This window comes from Haliotis rufescens, unplaced genomic scaffold (assembly GCF_023055435.1).
Source record: "Haliotis rufescens isolate VD_foot unplaced genomic scaffold, xgHalRufe1.0.p SCAF_7, whole genome shotgun sequence".
NCBI classification, from domain to species: Eukaryota; Metazoa; Mollusca; class Gastropoda; order Lepetellida; family Haliotidae; genus Haliotis; species Haliotis rufescens.
Window position 1 is genome coordinate 2,250,899 of NW_025964361.1, and position 23,365 is coordinate 2,274,263.

Below are 23,365 nucleotides of genomic sequence, written 5' to 3' on the forward strand. Positions count from 1 at the left end.
CACTATTATGAGCCTCGTTGTGTCGATAGTATGGCATAGTTAAAATCAATCATAATTCAAAAGGTCATACTGTAAGATATATACCAGAGTAAATACGATATATCCATAACCTAGACTAATCTACTTCTGCAAAATGTATCACTCTTAAGTGTAACAGACCTCAACATGTTCCTAACACCTGACCTTTTCCATCTCTGATTTGATCTAGAAAGACGTCGACTGTATGTGATTTATTGCGTTCGTGTAAATAACATATTGCCTGTGTGATCCTTGGCCAATAACGTACTATGTAGATAAATTGGGTAGATATATGTAATGGATTTTCATATAACAACTCTGGCATTTCGGAGAGACGCGAAGGCACAGTGCAGAACGCGATGAAGTCAGATAGACAGCCATGTCGGGGAAACCAATCAGAATAATGAGGGCGGCTGGAGCCACAACCTTACCCCTTGAAGAAACGAAGACAATCTAAAGAAAGTTTCTTGTCGTACTTTTATCATGTTATTCTAAATCGACATTATAGAGCAGGTTAATGCGAACACGAAACTAATTTAGTGCATTTTAAAACAAACTTAAACTGATTTACTTCTCAGTTTTGTTTTGAAAAATTAAAAAAGTCACAGCCTAAAACTTAACTCGTTAAATCGAACTCGTTTAAGGCGATGTACCTGCATGGTCCTGGAAGGATCTAATTCAATCTAAAATCGACACTCCGGTTGTCTCGAACTCAGGCTAACTCGATATAGCTTCGCTGGTTCTCTTATCGAATGACGTTAACTGGGTTTACCCTGTTCGCGAACACCTGGTGTCATCACTGATCACTGATCCATTCATAAAATTTTCACAGGTATTTTTTTTACGCCCTATTGAATCTGTTACGGTTGATAATCGAAACTGGTTGTTCTCGGGTGTTGACGTTGTATATTGACTTGGTTTTCTAGATTTCACTGATCACCACATATTTGAAATAAGATCGTCCTTAGAATACATTACGAACTGATACCAATAAATGGATGGATTTTGGGTGTACTACGTTAATGTGTGGCAAAAACAGATTTGGGTCTCTGGGTGTAAACATTTACAGGAACACAATACAGCATATTTGTAATTAATATAAAAACTACAAAAGTTCCACAATAAATCTACATAAGATAGCTAATACCAACACTACATGTAACTCTACATAACAGCTAATCACATGTCATGTTTATGCACTTTCAACACTTACACAACATAATAATCAATAAGTAATCAATATAATCAATATGTTGCCCATCCATATACATGCGAAAGCTGCTAGACCCCAAACAGCGCAAAAAGCATCACGAATATGCTAACAGAAGAAGTATAGTTGTATATGTACATGCTGACAGAAGTACTATATGCATAGATCTATATAGATGAATATACATGATGTTCTATTTTAACATTTGATTGTGATCTCATGTGTTTTAAGACAAGTGTTGTCTTAGTAGGCAAGTACTGAATGGGTACCCGGTTGGGTGAAAATTAATGACATATGCAAATCCTTTTAATGACTAACAAGCATCTAGGGCTGTTAGCTCCCAAGGGAACCGAAATGCAATTTGTATGCATATCGATCCGTTGACCGGAGACGTGTATGTCCCTCTGTGGGGTTCGGACTTGAGTTTTATATCTTGCCTATTAGTATTTATCACTATTATTGTGATCAGAACACATGACCATTCTGATGGAATGCGCGTATAGTTCCAACGTAGTTTTTCTAATCATTGTCTTGGGACTGAAACCTGATGCCAGCAATACCAATTCACTGAATGTGATTAGATGTCACTGTATCATGTCAGAGAAAGATGTGCCTGTAATTTAATTGCTTCGATATGAGAGATTAGGAAATACGTGTACGTCAAGCGACCCTAAGGGGCGGTCGGGTAGCCAAGTGGTTAAAGCGGTAGCTCGTCACGTCGAAGACCCGGGTTCGATTTCCGACATGGGTACAATGTGTGAAGCCCATTTCTGGTGTCCCCCGCCGTTATATTGCTGGAATATTGCTAAAAGCGGCGTAAAACCATACTCACTCACTCACTCAGGGGACCCTAATCCACATAGGTAAATAGCTGTAACAAGTTTTGTTTTGTATTCGGATTGATTACAATGTAACGACCGACCCTGCATAATGAAAGTGAATAGATGGAACAAACCGAATTGCGTACAAGAATAGCTGTTCTTTAGTGGATTGATTTTAACGCCGGGCCCTACATTTAGTATGTGAATAACTATAAAAGGGAGCAAACAGTGACTTGGTGAATAGCTGTGAATAGCTTTGAATACTATACATAATTTTCAATTTGGAAAGAAATATATTAACCAAATGAAGTGTATACATGTATGTTGTGGGTTATTAATCGTATTGTCTGATTAAAATGAAACCAAATTTAGACGAGAGGAGGCTTATATTTCAATTTAAGTTGTCCCAAATATATTTCAATAAAAATTACATCAACTATTTCGAACCTTCACCACTTACACTACAACAGAGTAACAAAGAAAGTGTTATCCTAAGTAGGTGAGGTGAGGTGAAATTTGGTTTAACGTTGCGTCCAAGATTATTGCACTTATATAGCGACGTGCATGCACGTGTGTGTGTGTGTGTGTGGCTGCATGTACTAGACCGGACTAATGCCGATTTATAGTGCTAGCCCACTGAGATACCATGCCGCAGTTTAACATGAATACCCCACTCAGACACAGTATACTGACTCCGAGGCGACCAGTCGTTGTTTTAGCCCCTTCATGCCGAGCGCCAGACAGGGTAACAACAAGTACCATCTTTTAACGTCTTTTGGTATGGCGCGGCCGGGGATCGAACCCCGGACCTTCCGCTCTCCGGGCGGACGCTCTACCACTAGACCACGGAGGCGGTCTTATCCTAAGTATAACATTTGTAACATGTTCAACGTTTCCCGGGATCTTCCATCTATTAGTTTCCCAAGTCTCCTTGCAAACTACATTGATGTAACATCACCCATCCTCAGGTGTACAGTTGCATCCCTTTCTTCATCCGAGAGAGGACGCATGTCTCCGCCCTAGCCTATAAACTGAACTGATACTGCCATGCAGCCAGGCCTCATCCTCTGACCGAGTCAACAAGTCGTAAAGGATGAGCAAGTCAATGTTCTGTGTCGGGATAGTATTACCGCGAGGCTTGAGAGAGAGGCAATCAATATAGAGTTGTAGACGAGCATTTATGTTCAATAGTAATGATATTTGCCTCGGCCGATCTATGATGAATTTCTTGGACACATGAAGAAGATAAAGCATTTACTTCGGACCAGCATGCTGGTTGATGATAAGATGAAGAAAGTCTCACAAGGGAAGAAATGGACTACACAGTGATACTTTCTTTTCAAAAACATTGAATCATAATCGGGATTCTATAGAACGCGTTATGAATTATTGAAACATTGTCTTGCTCTTTATCAATGGCGTCTTGATTGTACAGATTCACTGATTGGAACGTTGAGAAACAATATCGTTTGATGTAAAAAGTAAAAATATTGCTTCGGAAATATTGAAAGGAGAAAATAAATAGGAGATTTGTGACTGCAATTTGATAATGTTTTCCATATTTGGAGGGAAATTAGCTGTCAACATGGCAGTGAGATGATGCAAGGAATATCTCTAAACATATTTTTGATTCTCGGCAAATGTGGATATTTGTTTTTTCGATATTTATTGATTGACACCATGACATGTAATTACCGAGATTGTTTCATGGAGAAGCAACTGTTTCGAAGATGGTATAGGATGAAACCGAATGAACTTGTTGCTGCTTCAAAGAAAGACAATGAATGTTGAAAGACAACTCGTACATCAGGGGAAGCCGGGGAGTCGGGTTTCGAATCTTGGTGTCTCTGATCCATTAATAATTGCCCGGGCCTTTGGCGTGTTAAGCGAATGCTGATAAGAACGTGTTTCGAAAACTACATGTAGGAGTAATGAGTGAGTGAGTATGGTTTTACGCCGCTTTTAGCAATAGTTCAGCAATATCACGGCGTGGGACACCAGTAATGGGCTTCACACATTGTACCCATGTTGGGAATCGAACCCGGGTCTTCGGCGTGACGAGCGAACACTTTAACCACTAAGCTACCCCACCGCCCCTTAGGAGTAATGAATGTTATAAGTGTGTTGTGAGCCTTAAAGAGAACCGACTCCGTGGTCTTGTGGTAGAGCGTCCGCGTGGAGAGCGGAAGGTCCGGGGTTCGATCCCCGCCCGCGAAATACCAACAGACGTTAAAGATGGTACTTGTTGTTACCCTGCCTGGCGCTAGTCATTAAGGAGCTAAAACAAGGACTGGTCGATTCGGAGTCAGTATTCATGTTAAAATGGCATCGCAGTTGGCTAGCACTATAAAATCGGCATTCATCTGGACTAGTACAAGCAGGCATTCGTGCATGCACATCGCAATAATCTTGAACGCGACGTTAAACCCCATTTCACCTCACCTCACCTCACCTCACCTCACCTCACCTCACCTTATAGGGGTACAAGGCCCGGACAAGTCATTCAAGTTATTCCCACACCAAACTTCATTGTTGTTACGTACATGTAATTCAGTTTAAAAGTATTTGATTACCTTAACTATAAAGATACACGCTTTAAGTTTCAGAAAATGTGCTGATAACATCTGGACGCAAACTAAACGACCACCAGGTCGTGGATCATTGGTAATCTTGAATTATCACCTGGGAAGATTCATACAAATGTCGAATCTTGGCTTGTTCAGTGACTATATAGTTAGTCACATTGTTCTTATATATATGCAGTGGGACTACCTTTGTTTGAAACCAGACGGGGGCGGTCGGGTAGCCTAGTGGTTAAAGCGTTCGCTCGTCACGCCGAAGACCCGGGTTCGATTCCCGACATAGATACAATGTGTGAAGCCCATTTCTGGTGTTCCCCGCCGTGATATTGCTGGAATATTGCTAAAAGCGGCGTAAAACCATACTTACTCACTATAACAAGATGTAGAAAAACCAGAAATAATTATAACAAGCACATTACCGAACTTCAACACAACGGTGGACAGCTGCAATTTTGTTTGGTCATAAAAAACTGAATTATAAGCGATGAAATGAGAATGGTAGACCATACACAGAAAATATATTTTTTAACGAGGGTGGACGATATTTACGTTCTTTAAAATGAAAGGACATGATTGAAAGTTGGTCGTGACACTTAGGTTTACCGATGACATCGATTACACCTTTCGACGCCAAAGGTTAATGTACATGACGATAGGATTACGACCTAATAGGTACAGTTGGGATGATTGGCGCGGATCGACCGGAACAAATAGTTTCTTGGAGTCGTTCATGGATAAAGCCGCTAGCCTAAACGTCCCATCTCTACTGGGCAATCAATAGTTGGCAGGACATGTGGTAATTTATCAAAGCGTCGACGCCGGCGGAGAAAATCATCCTAGCGTTTGGGATACTTAAAGTTAAGCACTGGAGTTACGAGTGTGCGTGATGGGGTATTCAATCAAAGGTGCCGGTAACAGAAGAGTCGAGGGGTTTAACTAGAGACTGTGAAAAAAGATTTGTAACGTCGGGCAATATCAAGGCTGTACCATTTGTAAGCTTGGTGTAACGGCTGTCGTATTACAATGATTACATGTTACGTGATGAGACTTGGACACAAACTCTATCTGCAGTAAATGACTGAGTTCTTCAGAAAGTGACAGTGGGGACTGGGTTTATTATCCTGTATTTGATAATTTCATGTATGAACAAGATGCATGAAAACGCATTTTGATTAACATGTCATCACTGGTTCAGTATTTAGGAAAGGTGTTATAACAAATTCCGTCTTTCGCCTAATTGTTTTGATTAAATTATTAAGTGCAGTATAAAATACATATCAGGGTTTCTGACATAACTGCAGTATGAGCCCCCATTGATATGATTGGGGTTAGTCAGTGGATATAAAGATCCGTGAAGATCCGGGTCTTTAGCGACCCATGCTTGTCGACAGAGGCGACTAACGGGATTGGATGGTCAGGCTCGCTGACATTGGTTGATGCATGTCATCGTGTCCCAATTGCGTGGATCGATGCTCATGATGTCAATCACTGGATTGTCTGGTCCAGACGGTGTTTCAGGAATAACGGGGTCAATTCTAACCAGGCTTCACTGTAAACCATATTATACCATCAGACTATTAAATGGTCTCCATCTTGGAAGGCGACTGTGCTTGTCGTAAGAGGCGACTAACGGGATTGGATGGTCAGGCTCGCTGAATTGGTTGATGCATGTCATCGTGTCCCAATTGCGTGGATCGATGCTCATGATATCAATTACTGGATTGTCTGGTCCAGACTCCATTATTAACAGACCGCCGTGATATAGCTATGATATTGGTGAGTGCGGCGTAAAACAACAAAGCATTCTACCAACCATCTTGGGGACATGATGGACGGAGCAGACAAGTCATGACATTCGGCTCATCTCGGTCAATAGGATGTATTATGATGATCGAGGAGCAAACCGAGTGGACCCGAGCGCAATGCATGAGTGGGAAAACGAGGCCCAGGCATGCATTCTCAAAGGGAAGGGGGTGTTAGGGGACACGAAAAACATGTTTGTATTTTGATTAATATGATGCACGTGTTAACGTTACGGTGTTGTTGATCTCTGTTGCTTATGCTTCCGAGTATCATGTATTTGCATGTTCGTATATTTTTTTAACCCAATACTAAGCATTAGACCATATGCCGGGGGCTGTAAATAATCAAGTCTAGACCAGACAATTCATGTATGTGACATGAACAACGATCCACGTCGACTGAGTACGTTGACACGCAATCAACCAAATAACCGATCCATTTTCGACCAGCATGGGTTGCTGTGGACTTGACGGCATATCAAACTGTTCAAATGTGATCGGCAATTCATTGTCATTCCCAGCTTCGAGGGACCGCATCTGTGGTCTAGTGGGTAGAGTGTCGCCCCGGGGAGCGCAAGGTCGGTGTTCGATTCCCTGGTCGCATCACACCAAAAGACGTTAAAATGAGGTTCTTGTTAAGTCTGGCACATAAACCGGGTACGTCGCCATACAAGTGCAATATGCGACGCTAAACCCCATTTCTCCTCACCCATAATTGAGCTGGCACTCGTTTAAGATCATGTAAAGAAACGGATTCACATTTTGAATTGTTCATTAAAACCTCAGATATTACTTAATTTACTTCGTTGGAACTAAAACCGGCCCTTCACGTGACAAAAGACATCAGATTCGAGTATTAACCATTTTGATCTTTATATCCCACTTCGTTCCATCCAGAGTTGATCAAATCGTTGACCGGTTGTATGCGTGCTTCCTTGGTGATAAAGTGATCAAGGTTTCTAAACTGAACTATCGGGGAAAAAGAAAGCATACATCAATGTTTGATTGTGGCTCAAAATGAACAAAATGTATTTGATACGAGTATCGTAGTTGTGTTTTGGACCTAAAGTGATTCGGTGACTGTTTTCAGCCCAGTTACGTTTTGGTAACGTGATAAAGAAGTATGCAAATGTCAGCCTAACCTACCTCATTACATTAACACGTCGTTCCGCCTTAAGCTCGTTATACTATGCCCTAACTAGTGGGTGTTTGCAACATGAAACGTCAAAGAGTAATTCAAATCAATCGGAAATTCTGCAATTAGAATGTCAATTTCGCAAACACAAAATCAGCTGCCAAACAAAAATTGGATTCGGAAGAGATATGAAACAGATGCTTAATGACTGTGTCCAGGAGTTCAAGATGACCTTGATACAGTGTAGCATTAACATCATCTTTCCATAAATGGTTCATTAATCGCATCCATGGAAAGTGATTGGTAGTAGTGTTTAATGTCATCCTCATATTGACTTGACTGTTCTTTCCTTTGACGGTCGTATGTTCTGAGTTTTGAGTGGAGCGTAGATACATCGATATTTACATGGTGTAAGGAGAGAATGTACTTGGGCTCAATGAGAAGTTCTAAGCCTCACATAGAAGGACTTGCGTAATAGTGAGGACACCACAGGATGCCTAAGATGTATATCCACAAAAAGCTTGAATCAATTGAGCAGCTTGTTTCGCTGTGACAAGTCAGTAAATAAGCTTGGGTGTCTGACCTTTGGAAAATGGAAAATCAATCAACCCTCGAAAAATGATTAACGGATGTAGCTGCTTGAATTTGTCAATTCAATTTTGTTTTCACTCATTTTTGTCTGTTATTGGTCATAAGTATATAATCTTTGACAAGTTTAATTTACTGTTTGAAACAGTTTCAATTAAACCCGACTAACATAGATAGCAAAATATGCAGGTATAGACAGCTATTGATTTTGTCATAAGATACGTGGCTGCAGTATTAACCCGATTAGAGATGGTTTCTACTTCTAAGATTAGGGTCGTCGATGCAAAAACCGAGAGGCACTTCAATCATCTGCTTAGATGGTTAGAACGGGACAAAGCTGTAGAGTAAAAGACAGGGAAGACATGATATATGTAACAAATTTAAACCAACATCAGCATATCACATGCCTGAGAAAACTCTACACTGATATTACAGTTGTGTTCATGCGTGATGGCTGGATGAGGTAAGGTCATGAGATGGTACATAATAGATTACCATAATTATATAGACTGGTGCTCTATTTATCGGAGCCAAGACTCGGTTATTGACATGTCATTGTGAGAAATGTCACGTTAATGTTACTTACAGTCTTGTGATGGGCTAATTGAACCTTGCTTGGCAGTTCTAGTTAGGGTATGTCTTGACAATTAGAAGATCTAGGTCATATTGGTTTCGTCTCCAAGGACGTTTTCGTTAATAGGACGGATTTCTCGCTTCTTGAAGGTCGTATACCATCACAGCTTCGTGTACATGAACGTAGTCTTGGAGACTGACATTAAAAGATTTTATGACCGAAACGCTATCAAAGCAAATAGGAGTTATCAAAATGTCTCGATGAAGTTATGTCTTGTTTGAAAAAATGCTGTTCAATTCCCCTTCAAGAGTAATGTTTATGTCTGTGCCGTTGGTACTTTCTTGTCGCTCCTTATCAATGTAAACTGTATGAAACTGGCAACCATATATCTAGACAGAACACGTGTACAGAAAACTGCTCTTTGGTTGTTCCAGAGCAAATGGCAGACATGCCAACCACTGACGCTTAATAACTACTCTTCACATAAACAAGACTTTATTTGTTCTGAAGACTCTTGTGGACACGTGGGCATCGATTTTCATCCAACAGATTTGACAGAATTTTCTGAACAAATAATAAACAGAAAAAAGCAAAAAAACTAAAGTTCACCTTGACCCAACCTTTACAAATATCATCATGCGTATGACTAGAGATGTTTCAGACACCAGGATTTGTAAAACTAATTAATCATAGTGAATTACGGAGGTGAAATTAGATGGAATTGAAATGTGCTTTATAATGACTTTATAACATAAACATTTATTTCATCATTATAGAAATTATGCTTCTGCAATAGCCAAATGAAAATACATTCACTAAAAACTTCATATACAAGGATTTTTTCAAACACTGTAGTTGTGCGAACACCCAAAGGATTTCACAGTTCTGTATTTCGCTGAAGATGCCAACCCTTTTCGCTACAGGTATAGGTTCTCTTACCCAGTTATCACCAGGTTTTGGGCGATCCTTGACCTTTACACAGACTTCAGCAAATGTGTGTGCAGACGAGAATTCATCGTCAATACAATTATGTACATACTTTCCCACCAAGTCTCATCTCTGTCAATCTTCCATACATATTTGTCTTTATATAAGCCAAACACTATTGTCAACAAGCTGGAAAAGAAATTATCTCATTAATCTCTGGAATTTGAAGTCTTTCCATGTTGAACACTGCCCACCAAATGATGGTGAAGATGTAACTTTGCACGTACTGCCTTCAATATGGCAATTCCACGACATCACAGCCAGGGCTACACACGAGAGGTGAATACGTACATGTACGATCTAAAAATGAACAGTGTGATCACCAATCATTGCTCCGAGTCAGAATAACATATTTATTCAAGATTGATGGACGAATTACCACCGGAAAACAGTCACGCTAATCTCAAACTTCCTGGTAATCAATAGTTATATTTTGATTATATCTTTTTCTGAAAATACAACAGTCCGAATTAAAAAGAGTATCAGCGTTATATTTTAAAATCAGGAAACACAATACAATATACATTGTTACGTTTTTTAATTTTGAAAATGATGGATATTATCTGGTCTAAAACCCCTTATGTATTTTAAGCCGAATAAGCAATTTTTGATAACTACCATGTTTTCATGCTCCGTTACCTTTTCTCGGGTGGACAGCCCCCGTGGTCTAGTGGTAGAGCGTCTGTCCGGAGAGCGGAAGGTCGGGGTTCGATCCCCGGCCGCGTCATAACAAAAGACGTTAAAAGATGGTACTTGTTGTTACCTTGTCTGGTGCTCGGCATTACGGGGCTAAACCAAGGACTGGTCGGCTCGGAGTCAGTATACCGTATTCATGTTGAATTGCGGCATGGTATCTCAGTGGGCTAGCACTATAATCCGGCATCCAGATTAGTACAAGCAGCCACACACACACACGGGCATGCACGTCGCTATATAAGTGCAATAATCTTGGACGCAACGTTAAAACCAATTTCACCTACGATTCTATTCTACCATTCTATTCTAAAAAATATTGATTGATTAAAGCAGCCACCAGTTATCCTATATTTTTGGCCATAAATTTTGCGACCATGAACTGTCAATAAATCTTCAGTACACGAACTTGTTATATGTTATACAGAGACGGATAAAAGTACTATTCTCGTTTTCATTTTGTAAACGGTACTTGTTCCATTTGTAGTTACATTCTAAATATCTTAGCATGCTGAACAAGCCTGAATGTGATTTATTTTAGCTTCTGTTACAAATTACTCTATTCCCCTTAAGGAATACTTGTACAATGTTTCTTTATTGTGATGTAAATTTTGTTTGTCAACATTGCAAATCAGTGTACACATAAACTGTTTATGAATGAAGGAACATATACTCGTATTTGTCGCATTAAAAGCTGAATCACAATAGTCGTGTTTTAGCGGGTTTGGCTGCCAAACTCCAAGCTTATAGTAAGATACGTTTGTGAATATTTTAACGAACAAAGAAGGAAAGAAGCTATCAGATAGGGTATTCTTATGAATATAGATTAGGTAATTTAAGTAATAGCATTTGTACAGAAACGTCGCATTGCAAGAATTCAAGAATGCAACACATGCGTCAACCGTGTCTTGCATTATTCTTTATCATGGTACCAGCATGTACCACACCGTTACAATGAAATCATAATGAAATTAAATTTGTAAATTGTAAATTGGTACTTCATCAAGGTTCTGGCACCTGCACCAGAAAACCACGCCGACACTGAACTTCATTGACACCAGCTTTTAAAAGCCACGAAAAGATGCTGAACCTTGTCAACTGAAAAAGTTGGACTTATCTAACGTTATTGTCGGAATATGATCCTTACCTGGACTGTAGCCTTACATCAGAAGGTCCTTCTTTCCAACTGCAAATAACATAACATACATTCGATGGCACAACTGACTTCCCTGATTAACGAGATTTCCCTGTACTACAGCAATTTAAACCAAAAGTAGATATAACATATTTTTAAATGCAAATATTAAAGCAATTATGATTATGAAAGTATATCATTATGTGATGCATCTTTCATAAGTTCACCTTGGACACATCTAAAGCTTAAGCATGAGGTATTACAGACGTTGGTTACATTTTCCTTGCACGACCTTCATCCTAACGTTACACCATGAAATTTAAACCGGTACTAATCTCATAAATTCTGTTATTGATTTCCAACAAAACCTGATCTGCCTTAAGTGACGTATATTGCAGGGATAGGCTTTGATGGTAGCAGTTTGCATGTTGGTAAATGAATAATACATTTAAATTGCTTTTGACAAAGTCAGTGGAGCGTTCCTTAATCTCTGTGATGTTCTGGCAGTTTCTGCATCTTCCACGGCTGACTGCTCAAACTTTTTCAAAGATGCGAAAGTCAATCATTAAATCAGCCGCATAATTGAGAAAAGAAACGAGAAACGTGAATTCCCGTCTGCATTTTTAACGTGTGAAAGATCCGCCGATTCATCCTGCGTTGAGGCAGAAACTTTAATCCCCACTCACTTGTTAGGTGCAATTGATCAGGGATTGCATCTGGCTGAAGGTTTGTGGAAGTCTATTTCACGTTAGCGTTCATTCCTGGAGTGTTTTTATGTAATCGTGTGTCTCAAGGGGTGTGTCATTAAATTAAATTACCCAACTGAAGGGTGAGTGAACTCTGTGTGATTCACAGTACTTCAAAGGGTGGTTGTTAGTCATTTGGGCTTGTCCTAGGGCGTGGTATAGTACGTGTATGTAATGTTACTGTGGATGTTTCGTCATCGTGCGTTCGATTGGGAAACCGCTCCCCACCTTGCGTAAACTGACCTTCAGCATTGATGTTTTTCACAGCTACAAAGAATTTTGAATATATTTTCTTCTCTTCTCGATGATTGATTTATGGTCTAAACCCTACTATTGTGTAAACTACTACTACTGCTACTACTACTGCTGCTACTAATACTACCTCCTCTTCTACAACAACTACTACTGTTATTACAATTACGGTTACTCCTACAACTATAACGTCAATTGCAAATACTGCTACAACTACTATGACAACTGCCACTACGACAACAACAACAACAACAACTACTACTACTACTACTACTACTCCTACTATAGTTATTACTACTACTACTGTTTCAACAAGAACTACAACTACTACTATATTTACGTCTAATACTGCAACTACTACTACTATAACTACTACTAATTTAGTTACTGCAACTACTACTATTGTGTAAACTACTACTGCTACTACTACTGCTGCTACTAATACTACCTCCTCTTCTACAACAACTACTACTATTATTACAATGACTGTTACTCCTGCAACTATTACTTCAAATTGCAAATATTACTACAACTACTTTGACAACTGCTACTACTACTACTTCTACTTCTATAATAACTACTACTATTGTGTAAACTACTACTGCTACTACTACTGCTGCTACTAATACTACCTCCTCTTCTACAACAACTACTTCTGTTATTACAATGACTGTTACTCCTGCAACTATTACTTCAAATTGCAAATACTACTACAACTACTTTGACAATTGCTACTACTACTACTACTACTTCTATAATAACTACTACTATTGCTTCAACTACCACTTCTACTGCTACTGCCACTACTTCAACTGCTGCTTCTTCTTCTACTACTACTACTACTACTACCACTACTGCAGCAGCATCAGTTAAACGGCTGGAAGTAGACCGCTAGCTATTGCCCTTTAGTAACCTCCGCGGCTCAGACATGCTATTATCTTTCAGTACTGCAGACCAAGTGCAGCTTTGGGGGAGCAGCTCTTCTTAATGTCAGCTGTAAAGCGGGTTTTAGCGAAATCATTGGCTTCTCGCGAGAGACTGTTCAGTATGACGTTTATGACGAAATATAGGTTTGGGTCTTTATATATATATATATAAAACATTGGTATATCGCTACGTACAATGATATCTAAAATCGATTTTGATGTGAGGAAATGAAGCAAAGATGAATAACATGATTTGATATGATGAAATCATTGTTTGTGTTTAGAACGGACTATCAGTGGATAAACCATGACATTAAATGGAATTATTGGAGTTATTAATTCACCATCCATCAATATCCATCTCAGGATGAAGGTCACGTTCCCAATGAAAGCAATGATGGGAAGGGATACCCAGATGTAGATTGATTATAAGATATCTTGATACCGATTCAGTAATATTAATACTAGATATTCGTTTTAAGATATCTTTAATGTGAAATCGTGATATCATGTTTTGTTGTTGTTGTATTCTTGTTACAAAAAATGAATTAAACCTTTACGTCACTGTTGTTTTCACAAATCGATGTTTTCCGTTTCAGGTCCAAGAGTCTGACCACAGTCCTACAGACGCTTATCGACAAAGACAGCAAAGTTCCACCAACCTTTGACGATGGTAACACATTGTATTATTCTAATGGTTTTGTACTTTTGGCCTTTCCTGTCCTTGGCTATTAAACCATGTTATTTTGATTACCGAAAGTAAACTTCCTCTACATGATTATAACAGCTAGACATACTTTAGCAAATACGTGACCTTAACACGACAAATGAACCCACGGATCTGCATAATCCATACAGTGTATAACAACAGCAGACCGCCTCCGTGATCAAGTGGTAGAGTGTCCGCCCGGAGAGCGGAAGGTCCGAGGTTCGATCCCGGCTGCGTCATACCAAAAGACGCTATAAGATGGTACTTGTTGTTACCCTGTCACAGACACAGACACAGACACAGACACACACACACAAACACACACGCATGCATGTCGCTACATAAGTGCAATAGTCTTGGACGCGACGTTTAAATCAATTTCACCTCACCTATAACAACAGTTGCGCTTTGACTTTTACACGTGGAGCATGAACTTCATGGGAACCTCATCACACTCCCCACCGCAGTCCCACTTGTAACAGAAATAGGTTCTTACGTTGCACGAAGGACTACTGCCCCAAAATACGGCGTGCACGCCAAATTATCTTAAGTACATTTAGCAGTACCAACGAGTTTCTCTTGCATAACCCAGAGCCTACATGTGAAAAGACAGTCACCCAGTCGAATATTATCCCCTTCTCAGCTCCAGCAGCCTATAACTCATCTTATCGCTGGGATTGATAAGTGTCCTTTAGTACTCGTGGGTTCCCTGATAGCATTTTGTAAATTAATACATTACCTTACTTCTGGGACTGTGTGGTGGTATGACTTTTGCTCAGAAGTTGTTTGATCAAGGTTTGCATGCAAGGCATTCTGAAGCTTTAAAAACGTTTTATGGTAGGTGGAGGACATTTCCAAATTTAACGCATCAGTGACAACTATGTTGTCCGATGCAATTCCCTATTTTGACATGTGTCATGTTCCTGTGTTTTTTCAGGTGAACAGTTGACTCGTGTTTGTGATGGGTGCCACCGCTGGGGCAGGATACGCTCACCTTTTCGCGATCACCTGGTATCATCACTATTTGATAGTGATTCATAAACACATGTTCGTGATTTAGTCGGAATCTTTCCATCAACTCTGCTATTAGCAGAGATTTCTTATGAATGTGGAAATTGTTTTGTCGCTTTTATTTACGGAAATAATTATCTGTTCTGAAAATCTCTGACTCTGGTTATCACGGAAGATGTTCTTATGGTGGATAAGGTCGTCCTTTCTCTGTTCTCTTTTAGCAACTTTTAGTCTACATCACCACTCACCTTCATAAACATACCGCTTGACAATGACACTGCAGAATACATTCAATCTTCATTCAAAAACATACCGACCCAATTGACTTGGTATTTTACGGGCGGTTGAGATGAACCAAATATATGTATTTATCTCAACCATGAAACATGTAATTTGTTAAACATGATGAATAAATATGGATTCAAATTGGGTGCTGAAATACTTGTTTTCCGTTTGCAAAAATCAATTAATTTGTTTGTGCTGATGCGTATATCCGGAAGTGTTTCTGGTATTTGTCACTTCAAGGGAGGGCACTCCTGCAACACTACATACCAGAAACAACCCCCAACGACCATCAGTTATTCCATAGGCAAAGTGAATATGAGTTTTCAGTGTGTAATGTCAGTGACGCTCACAAAGTTTACATGTCTGCACTATTATAACTAAACAATACATTGAGTACTAAAACAACTTACCGTACCTGGTATGAAATTAACCGTGAAATGTTTATTTTTTATAATATGAATTGTGAGTTAAGTTGCAAGGGAGCCTAGAATAGTGCTTTTTGTAGCAGGAAGAAATCAAAAAGAGCACTGGGAGATAAGTCATCAGCTAGTAGTTTTGTTTCAAGAAGGGGCAAAATGTTTGTTCAACATGATTTAAGGGGTACTTGTTCCAATCCGATTTACAAATTGTGTATATGCAGACGTTTTATGAATCGCAGGCATTCGTTTGATTGGTGAGTGAGTGAGTGAGTGAGTGAGTGAATGAGTGAGGAGTGAGGAGTGAGTAAGTGAGTGAGTGAGTGAGGTAAAAACAGTATTCCCTTTCTATTATTGCGCGTCATCGTTATACGGGAGGAAAGCCCGAAAGTGAGGAAGGTAGAGGTCGTCCAACACATTTACCACGTTGATGAAACCAACAAGCAAGGGTATAGTGCGCATGCTGATAAACCCAGACACCGTGACTTATCCTTCAAAGTTCATGTATTTCATCCCAGGTGTTTAATCATTATCCAGTACAAAACAATATGACATTGTATAATTTCGTCTCTGGTCTAACAGAAAGTTTTTCGTAAATTAACAACAAGCTCTGTAAACCTGACAGTATCCTACCTGAAAGGTAATACTACTACAATACAAACTTTATACTACTTACTAAAAAGGTTTATTTTTTCAGTTTCACCATAACAATTGCTTGTAGCGTTTCATCCCGTAGGGAGCTTGGGTTAGAATAGCTCCATAGCAATACATGCTTGACACACGAGCCGACGGTATGGATCGAGTGGTCAGGCTCGGCGACCTGGTTGATGGCCTATCAATATACGTCGACGGCATGCCTTAGATAACTAGAGTATTCCTCTAATAATGACTTTGTGCTGTATATTTCAGAGATACCAACGGAGGTTGAGTGCCAAATATATGTGGACAGTTTCGACTCCATCAATGAAGCTTCCATGGTAAGCGCTGCTTCAATAATACTATGTAGCTATTGTTTCAATACGTTTTACTCTACACCAGAGCATATTTTACATTCATTCGTGAGCACTGGCTAGTAGCTACACTGTAGACTACGTAATTGAGAAACTCCGCCGTCAAGTTAAACCTCGTTGATCGACACATTTCTGAAACAAGAGGAACGCGGTGCGAGTTTTGCAACTTCAATATAAGACCAAGTCGCAGAATATCTTTTGCACCTTTATTTTTCAATATAATCTCCATTAACCTCAATACACATTTTCCATTGTCCTTCAAGCGTTTAATACCGTAAGTTAAATCACCCACACTACAGCCCAGACTTTGCCCCAGTGACACTTTCCTGTTCCGGCAAATGAAATCTGCCCAACGTGGAAGACGCTTCCAGGATGACGAGGACATAAAGGCTGCCACAGAGGCGGGGTGAGAGGGCCAATCTGCGGATTTCTATAAAACTGGTATTAAAAGCTTGAAGGACAAATGGAATATATGTATTGAGGTAAATGGAGATGATATTGTAAAATAAAAGTGCAAAAGATATTCTGCGATTTGGTCTTATATTGAAGTTCCAAACTTATTGAACGTCCCTCGTACTTTTTTCCTGGTATTTATGATCCATTCCTGGTATTTATGATCCGTTCCTGGTATTTATAATACATTCCTGGTACTTATGATCCATTCCTGGTATTTATGATCCATTCCTGGTATTTATGATCCATTCTTGGTATTTATGATCCATCCCTGGTATTTATGATCCATTCCTGGTATTTATGATCCATTCCTGGTATTTATGATCCATCCCTGGTATTTATGATGCATTCCTGGTACTTATGATCCATTCCTGGTTATCACTTGCTCTTCATTGCTTTAAACATTGATGACAGTGAACACCAAACTTCTCACCAAACTATGATATTCTGGTTAATATGCCAAACTTGTTTTTAAGAAAAAAGTGTTCATTAATGCCATCATAAAGTGACTGAAATGAAAACGTATGTCAGGCAGCAAGTCATAATTAAAAAATGTTTTTCTACTTCTGTCTTTTGCATCTGGTCAGTCAAATCCGTTTACCGAAAAATAAGTGACGCTTATCCTTGATATTATCCCCTTCTCTAGGACTACACCGTCAGTCTCCTTCTGCACATGGAATGGTCAGTTCCATATATCAAATACCATTACGACGTACCGTACTTCGAGGTAGACGCCAAAAACAGAGAGAAGATATGGGTTCCAGATCTGTACTTCCCCAATGAGAAGAAGGCGTCCTTCCACAACATCATGATGCCCAACAAGATGATGCGGATACACAGAGAACATAAACTATCCTACGAAGCAAGGTAGGATTTAGGATGTTCGCGGGACTAGTTACAAAGATAATTATTGCAAGATAAAGAAGGGCGTTGATACTATGTGATAATGATATAAATACAGATACACCGAGAACATAAACTGTCCCACCAAGCAAGGTAGGATTTAGGTTAGAAAGATAATACTATTGCAGGATAAAGACGACTATTTATTTGGCACGATAGTGTTAATACTATGTGATAATGATGTAAATGCGGATACACCAAGAAAATAGACTGTCCCACGAAGCAAGGTAGTATTAAGGTTACAAAGATAACTATTGCAAGATAAGGAAGGGAATTAATGTTTTACGAATAGTGTTAATACTATGTGATAATGATATAAATGCGGATACACAAAGAACATAAACTGTCCTACTAAGCAAGGTACGATTTAGGTTACAAAGGTAACTATTGCAAGATAAAGAAGGGCATTCATGGTGTACGAATAGTGTTAATACTATGTAATAACTATGTATATGCGAATACACAAAGAACATTTAACTGTCTTACTATGCAAGGTAATGTTTTGAATGTGCTCAGGGATAGTTACAGAGACAGCAGACATAAAGAAGGGAGTATATTGTTTTGGCACGATGGTATTGATACTATGAGATGATGATGTTGATATGCAGAGCCGATATTATCCAACGAAGCAAGGCAATGTTTTGAATGTGCGTAGTGTTATTATTAGAGTATCGGTACGATATAAATAAAGAAGACATAAATACAGAAGGGGCTTTTTGCACGATAGTGTTGATACTATGAGGTAATAAAGATGGTATTTTTAATTAAAAGAGAAAAAACCGTTTTGGCAGTGTGATATAAAGCTACAATGAAGTAGGAATGACAAAGAGGGAAACCTTTAAAAATATATTCACTAGATTTATTTTGAGTTTTGGTAGTATTTTAATATTGATAATGGACATAATTATATTAAACTTGATTCTTCCACAGAGTATAACAATATTTGTCTTTTATACTTGTAGCTGAAAGGGTTATGACCTCCAAAGAATGAACACGATTATTATACACAAACTAGTGTTAACGTTCTGCACAAAATGATGATGTATGCAAAGGCAAAGCCCTAAGCAAAATGGAGATTGTTTCGTATGTCAAAACGCATGGAGGGGCTATTAGGCAGGATACCCTTTCCATAATACTTAGGCCACGTGGGCATTCCTTGTCTGAACAGAGCCCCAGTAGATCATTCATGTGGTACAAGTCGACTTTCAGTCATTGGTTTGCCTGGTTCAGACTCGATTATTCACAGGATGCCTACTTGTATAAATACAATTAATTGCTGGAATATTGTTTGTCAAGATATTTTAGCAACACAACACTGTAATGAGAAATGATACATCCTAATCTTGATGTCGTACCGTTATTCGTATATACTCGTAAGTGTATTAAGTAAGTGTATCGTAACTGTATTAAACCTCGATGCAAATGTTCTGTTACCTATTCGCCAACATCCCATATCCCTCAATTGAAACTGTTGGCGAAATGGCACAAGACTGTACATCACCAATAAGAATATTGACTCTACCGGAGTAACGTGTTGCTTGAACGAAGAGGGTAAATTTTCAATTGCTGTATTGATTGAACTAGACGAGCGAATCGTGCTTGTGAAGGATCACCCACGGCGTGGAAGGCAGACCCGCTTCAGTTCCTGGATGCGGCTGGCAACCTTCTCAAGCTGAACTGAACTGAACTTCACAACAAGCAAACTGAACTCTAAATCAATTCTCTAAAGAAAAGAGAGACCAATGCAATGAGCTATTATTATTTATACTTTTATATAACTACAATCTATTCATTCTATACAATCTTTAGAGCTTCATTTCAGAACTACAGTCATGATTAGTAGACAACGAACACACAACCACTAGAACCTGCCTTGTTGTTTTGAGTCTTGTCGAAATGTGATGTTGGCGAATAGGGAACATACCTTTGCGAACAAGTCCCTTAACGGTAGTGTACATAACGATATATTTTCGTCTTGCAGACTTTCTCTTACCCTGAGTTGCCCAATGGATCTCCGGAACTACCCGTTTGACAGACAAATATGTGCAATACAAATGGAGAGTTGTGAGTTTAATGTGTAGATATGTTAACCCATCATAACCTTTATCATTTAACTTGATTTAAAACGTGTTGATTTAAAAGCGTTATTACATTTCACATATGGTCTTCTTATATTCCTGGTGTTTATAAGCAACATATGTTTAGACACAACGGCGTAGTCTCCCTTACACTACAGCGTTCCATTATCTGAACCATGGTCAATACTCGTTCTTTCAACGTCAACAAAGTCTACCTACAGGTTATGGTGACGATCTTATATTTTAACGATCGCAATTTCTTTCGTATTGCCATATCTATAACAACTTTGGCGACACTACTGTCATCGGAGCTTTTAAAAAGAATATGAATCCTTCCCTCGAACTAGATTTTAATGTTTAGTCAAAGCCCAACATGGTTAGCAGGCTGTTTTGGAAAAGGGAGGTAGCTATGATGTTTGTCTTTTATTAATAATTATTGTTCCTGACGGTTACTAGTAAGATAGATGTTGATGCTGCCTACCATCAATATGTAATATGAATAAAAAAAATTAAAAACAATGCATGTTTTACCGAAACTATCGATAGTGAAGTGCGGTACCGATGTTAACTATTGATATTTTAACTTGTGAAAACTATAACCAAGTACACTCGAAATAAATTAGTTTTCGAATTATGAGTTTGCAGAAACAGGAAATTAATTTCTTCAAAGATTAAACCAATAATCTATATCCAAAGGAGATGAGAGAAAATAAAATGTGATGTCGTTAAAACATGTATGTCTTCATTGAGACCAATAAAATCACCTTAACAACGTTTTCAGTTGGATTTGATGCTGATAAGGTATTGCTGTCATGGAGGAATTCCACCCCTGTAGATGTGAACACAGATATCATACTGCCACAGTTTGAAGTGGTGGAGACGGATTATGGAGACTGTCCACAAACTCGGCGTAGAACGGGTGAGTAATACTTGATTTTCCTTATACTTCAAGAATATAGTTCATCATGATCAGGACACTCTTGTCAATACCAACATCCTAGGTCTATCAGTTACAACTAGTAGTAGTTTCATTTGTCCAGAATATATAGGATGTCGTCATGGAAGATGGAGTATTGATCATGTCAAATACGTTCAAATACTGATTCACTAATTTATAACAAAAGGGGACACAAGTGGTCGTGCAATGTGGCGTCCTTTGAGGCCTGCCTGATACCAATGATCCAGGGTTCGAATCCCGATTCTCCCCGAAAATGAGTCCAAATTTGTCAGCTCCATACCCGTGCTTGTCAGTTTCACAAGTGGCAAACGTCTGAGACCTGCATCACTCAAGCTGACACGCTGTAAATTAATTGAAATACTGTTCAAAGAGGCGTTAAACCTCATTGGAAATATCTCATTCTCACATTTGTAAAGAAGGTAGACGATCACTAGTAACACACAATTAAAGGAGGTATCTTTATTCATGATGGTATTAGGGGCACGGGTGGCCCAGTTGTCTGAGGCGCCGCGATTCGCTGTGCAGAGTTGCGTCCCTTGGGCACGCCAGAAACCTATGACTGTGGGTTCGAATCCCGGTTCGACCCGATGATGTTTCTAGGTTTGTCAGCACCATACCCGTGCTCGTGGTTTTCACCGAAGTGGTAAACGTCTGGGACCTTCATCACTTCGGGCTTTCCTCCCACATTAAGCTGACACGTCGCGATATAACTGGAATAATGTTAAAAGCTCACTCACTCACTCATGATGGTGTTTTTCTCAAGGAAAGGTGGACTCTCTGTCTTCAGGTAACCAGAGCTGTCTCCAAGCAGCCTTCCACCTGGAGCGCAACATCCAGTACTACATCGTGCAGATGTACATCCCAAGTATCCTAATAGTCATTGTCTCCTGGATCTCCTTTTGGCTCACTGTGACGTCAGTGGCAGGGCGTATCTCATTGGGTGTTTTGACTGTCCTCACCATGACAACACAGAGTTCGGGGGTCAATGCCTCGCTTCCACGTGTGTCCTACACGAAAGCCATCGATATATGGATGTCGACGTGCTTGCTGTTTGTATTTGCAGCCCTGATCGAGTTCGCAGTTGTCAACGTTCTTAGCCGCAGTGAACGATTGAACGGACCAAGATGCCAACAGCAAAATACTACCGAGAACGGAAATGTATATAGAGAAGTATGCCATGGGGTTTTCTGGTCCATCACTTGATTGTCGGTTTTGTTTACAGGTCGCCGTCGCTGTTGTGTGGCATCAATACAAACACACACTTACTTTTTTAAGCAATGTGCGTGAGTGTCGGTTGCTACCGTTAGGATGGAACATGCTCGCCCTTTTCGCTAACACCTGGTGAAATCACTGATTTTCAGTGATCAATTAATATAATTTTCACCTCTATTTTGCCTTTTACGCTCAATGGAATCTGTTTCGGGGACACAGAAATTCTCCTACGTTGACGTTTTATATGTAATTGAATATTTTGAAATTAAAATAAAGATTGTTTGAACGTGAAAGTGTATAGCTTTAAATAATACATATCTGAAGGAATCTGTTTCGACTAGTTATTCGCTGGTGTTGACGTTTTGTATTTCTATGAAGCTCAAAGTTCGCGTTTGAATCACACATGAACAAATTGTGCACAATAAACAATGACTCTTTTTTCACCAAAAAAGCGAAATGCAACTAAACATTTTCTGTTGCCTTTTCCCAAATATTGTTTTCTGTATCGCAAACGTCCCAGTGGTTTGAAGTTGAGTAAACAAACTTTAACCCTGTCACGAACTGCCTCGACTCATACAAGAAATAAAGTTTCTCCACGAGGAACAGCTATGATACAATGGAACACCTCTTCTTAAAGACAGTGAAATTCCTGGGATAAGCCCACTATCACTACTACAGAAACCAGTATCTTTAAACTGAAAATATGTTCAAAAGTTTGGCGTATTCTGAAAGTTGTGTCTCGAACGTTTTCTCGAATCGACCCAGGTAGCTAACTATTCCGTTCATTTCTGACCAAAACGCGAATTTTTTTCCGTAGATGTAGATCTGAAATTTCCCGATCTTTCATTAAATGTTTAGTAT

General features: G+C 39.3%; 1 protein-coding gene across 2 annotated transcripts in view; it reads left to right on the forward strand.

Annotated features, from left to right (window-relative positions):
* LOC124139623 (glycine receptor subunit alpha-2-like) overlaps positions 1-23,365 on the forward strand; it is a 42,748-nt gene that overhangs the window by 14,014 nt on the left and 5,369 nt on the right. The window contains exons 2-7 of one of the 2 annotated variants that reach the window (XM_046506850.2): positions 14,069-14,142; positions 16,800-16,867; positions 18,000-18,220; positions 20,238-20,320; positions 21,116-21,253; positions 22,080-22,450. In XM_046506850.2, coding sequence (XP_046362806.1) covers positions 14,069-14,142; positions 16,800-16,867; positions 18,000-18,220; positions 20,238-20,320; positions 21,116-21,253; positions 22,080-22,450 — 955 coding nt within the window. Of the gene's footprint in view, positions 1-14,068; positions 14,143-16,799; positions 16,868-17,999; positions 18,221-20,237; positions 20,321-21,115; positions 21,254-22,079; positions 22,463-23,365 lie in introns of both variants that reach the window. The other variant, XM_046506849.2, reaches the window with a different exon arrangement.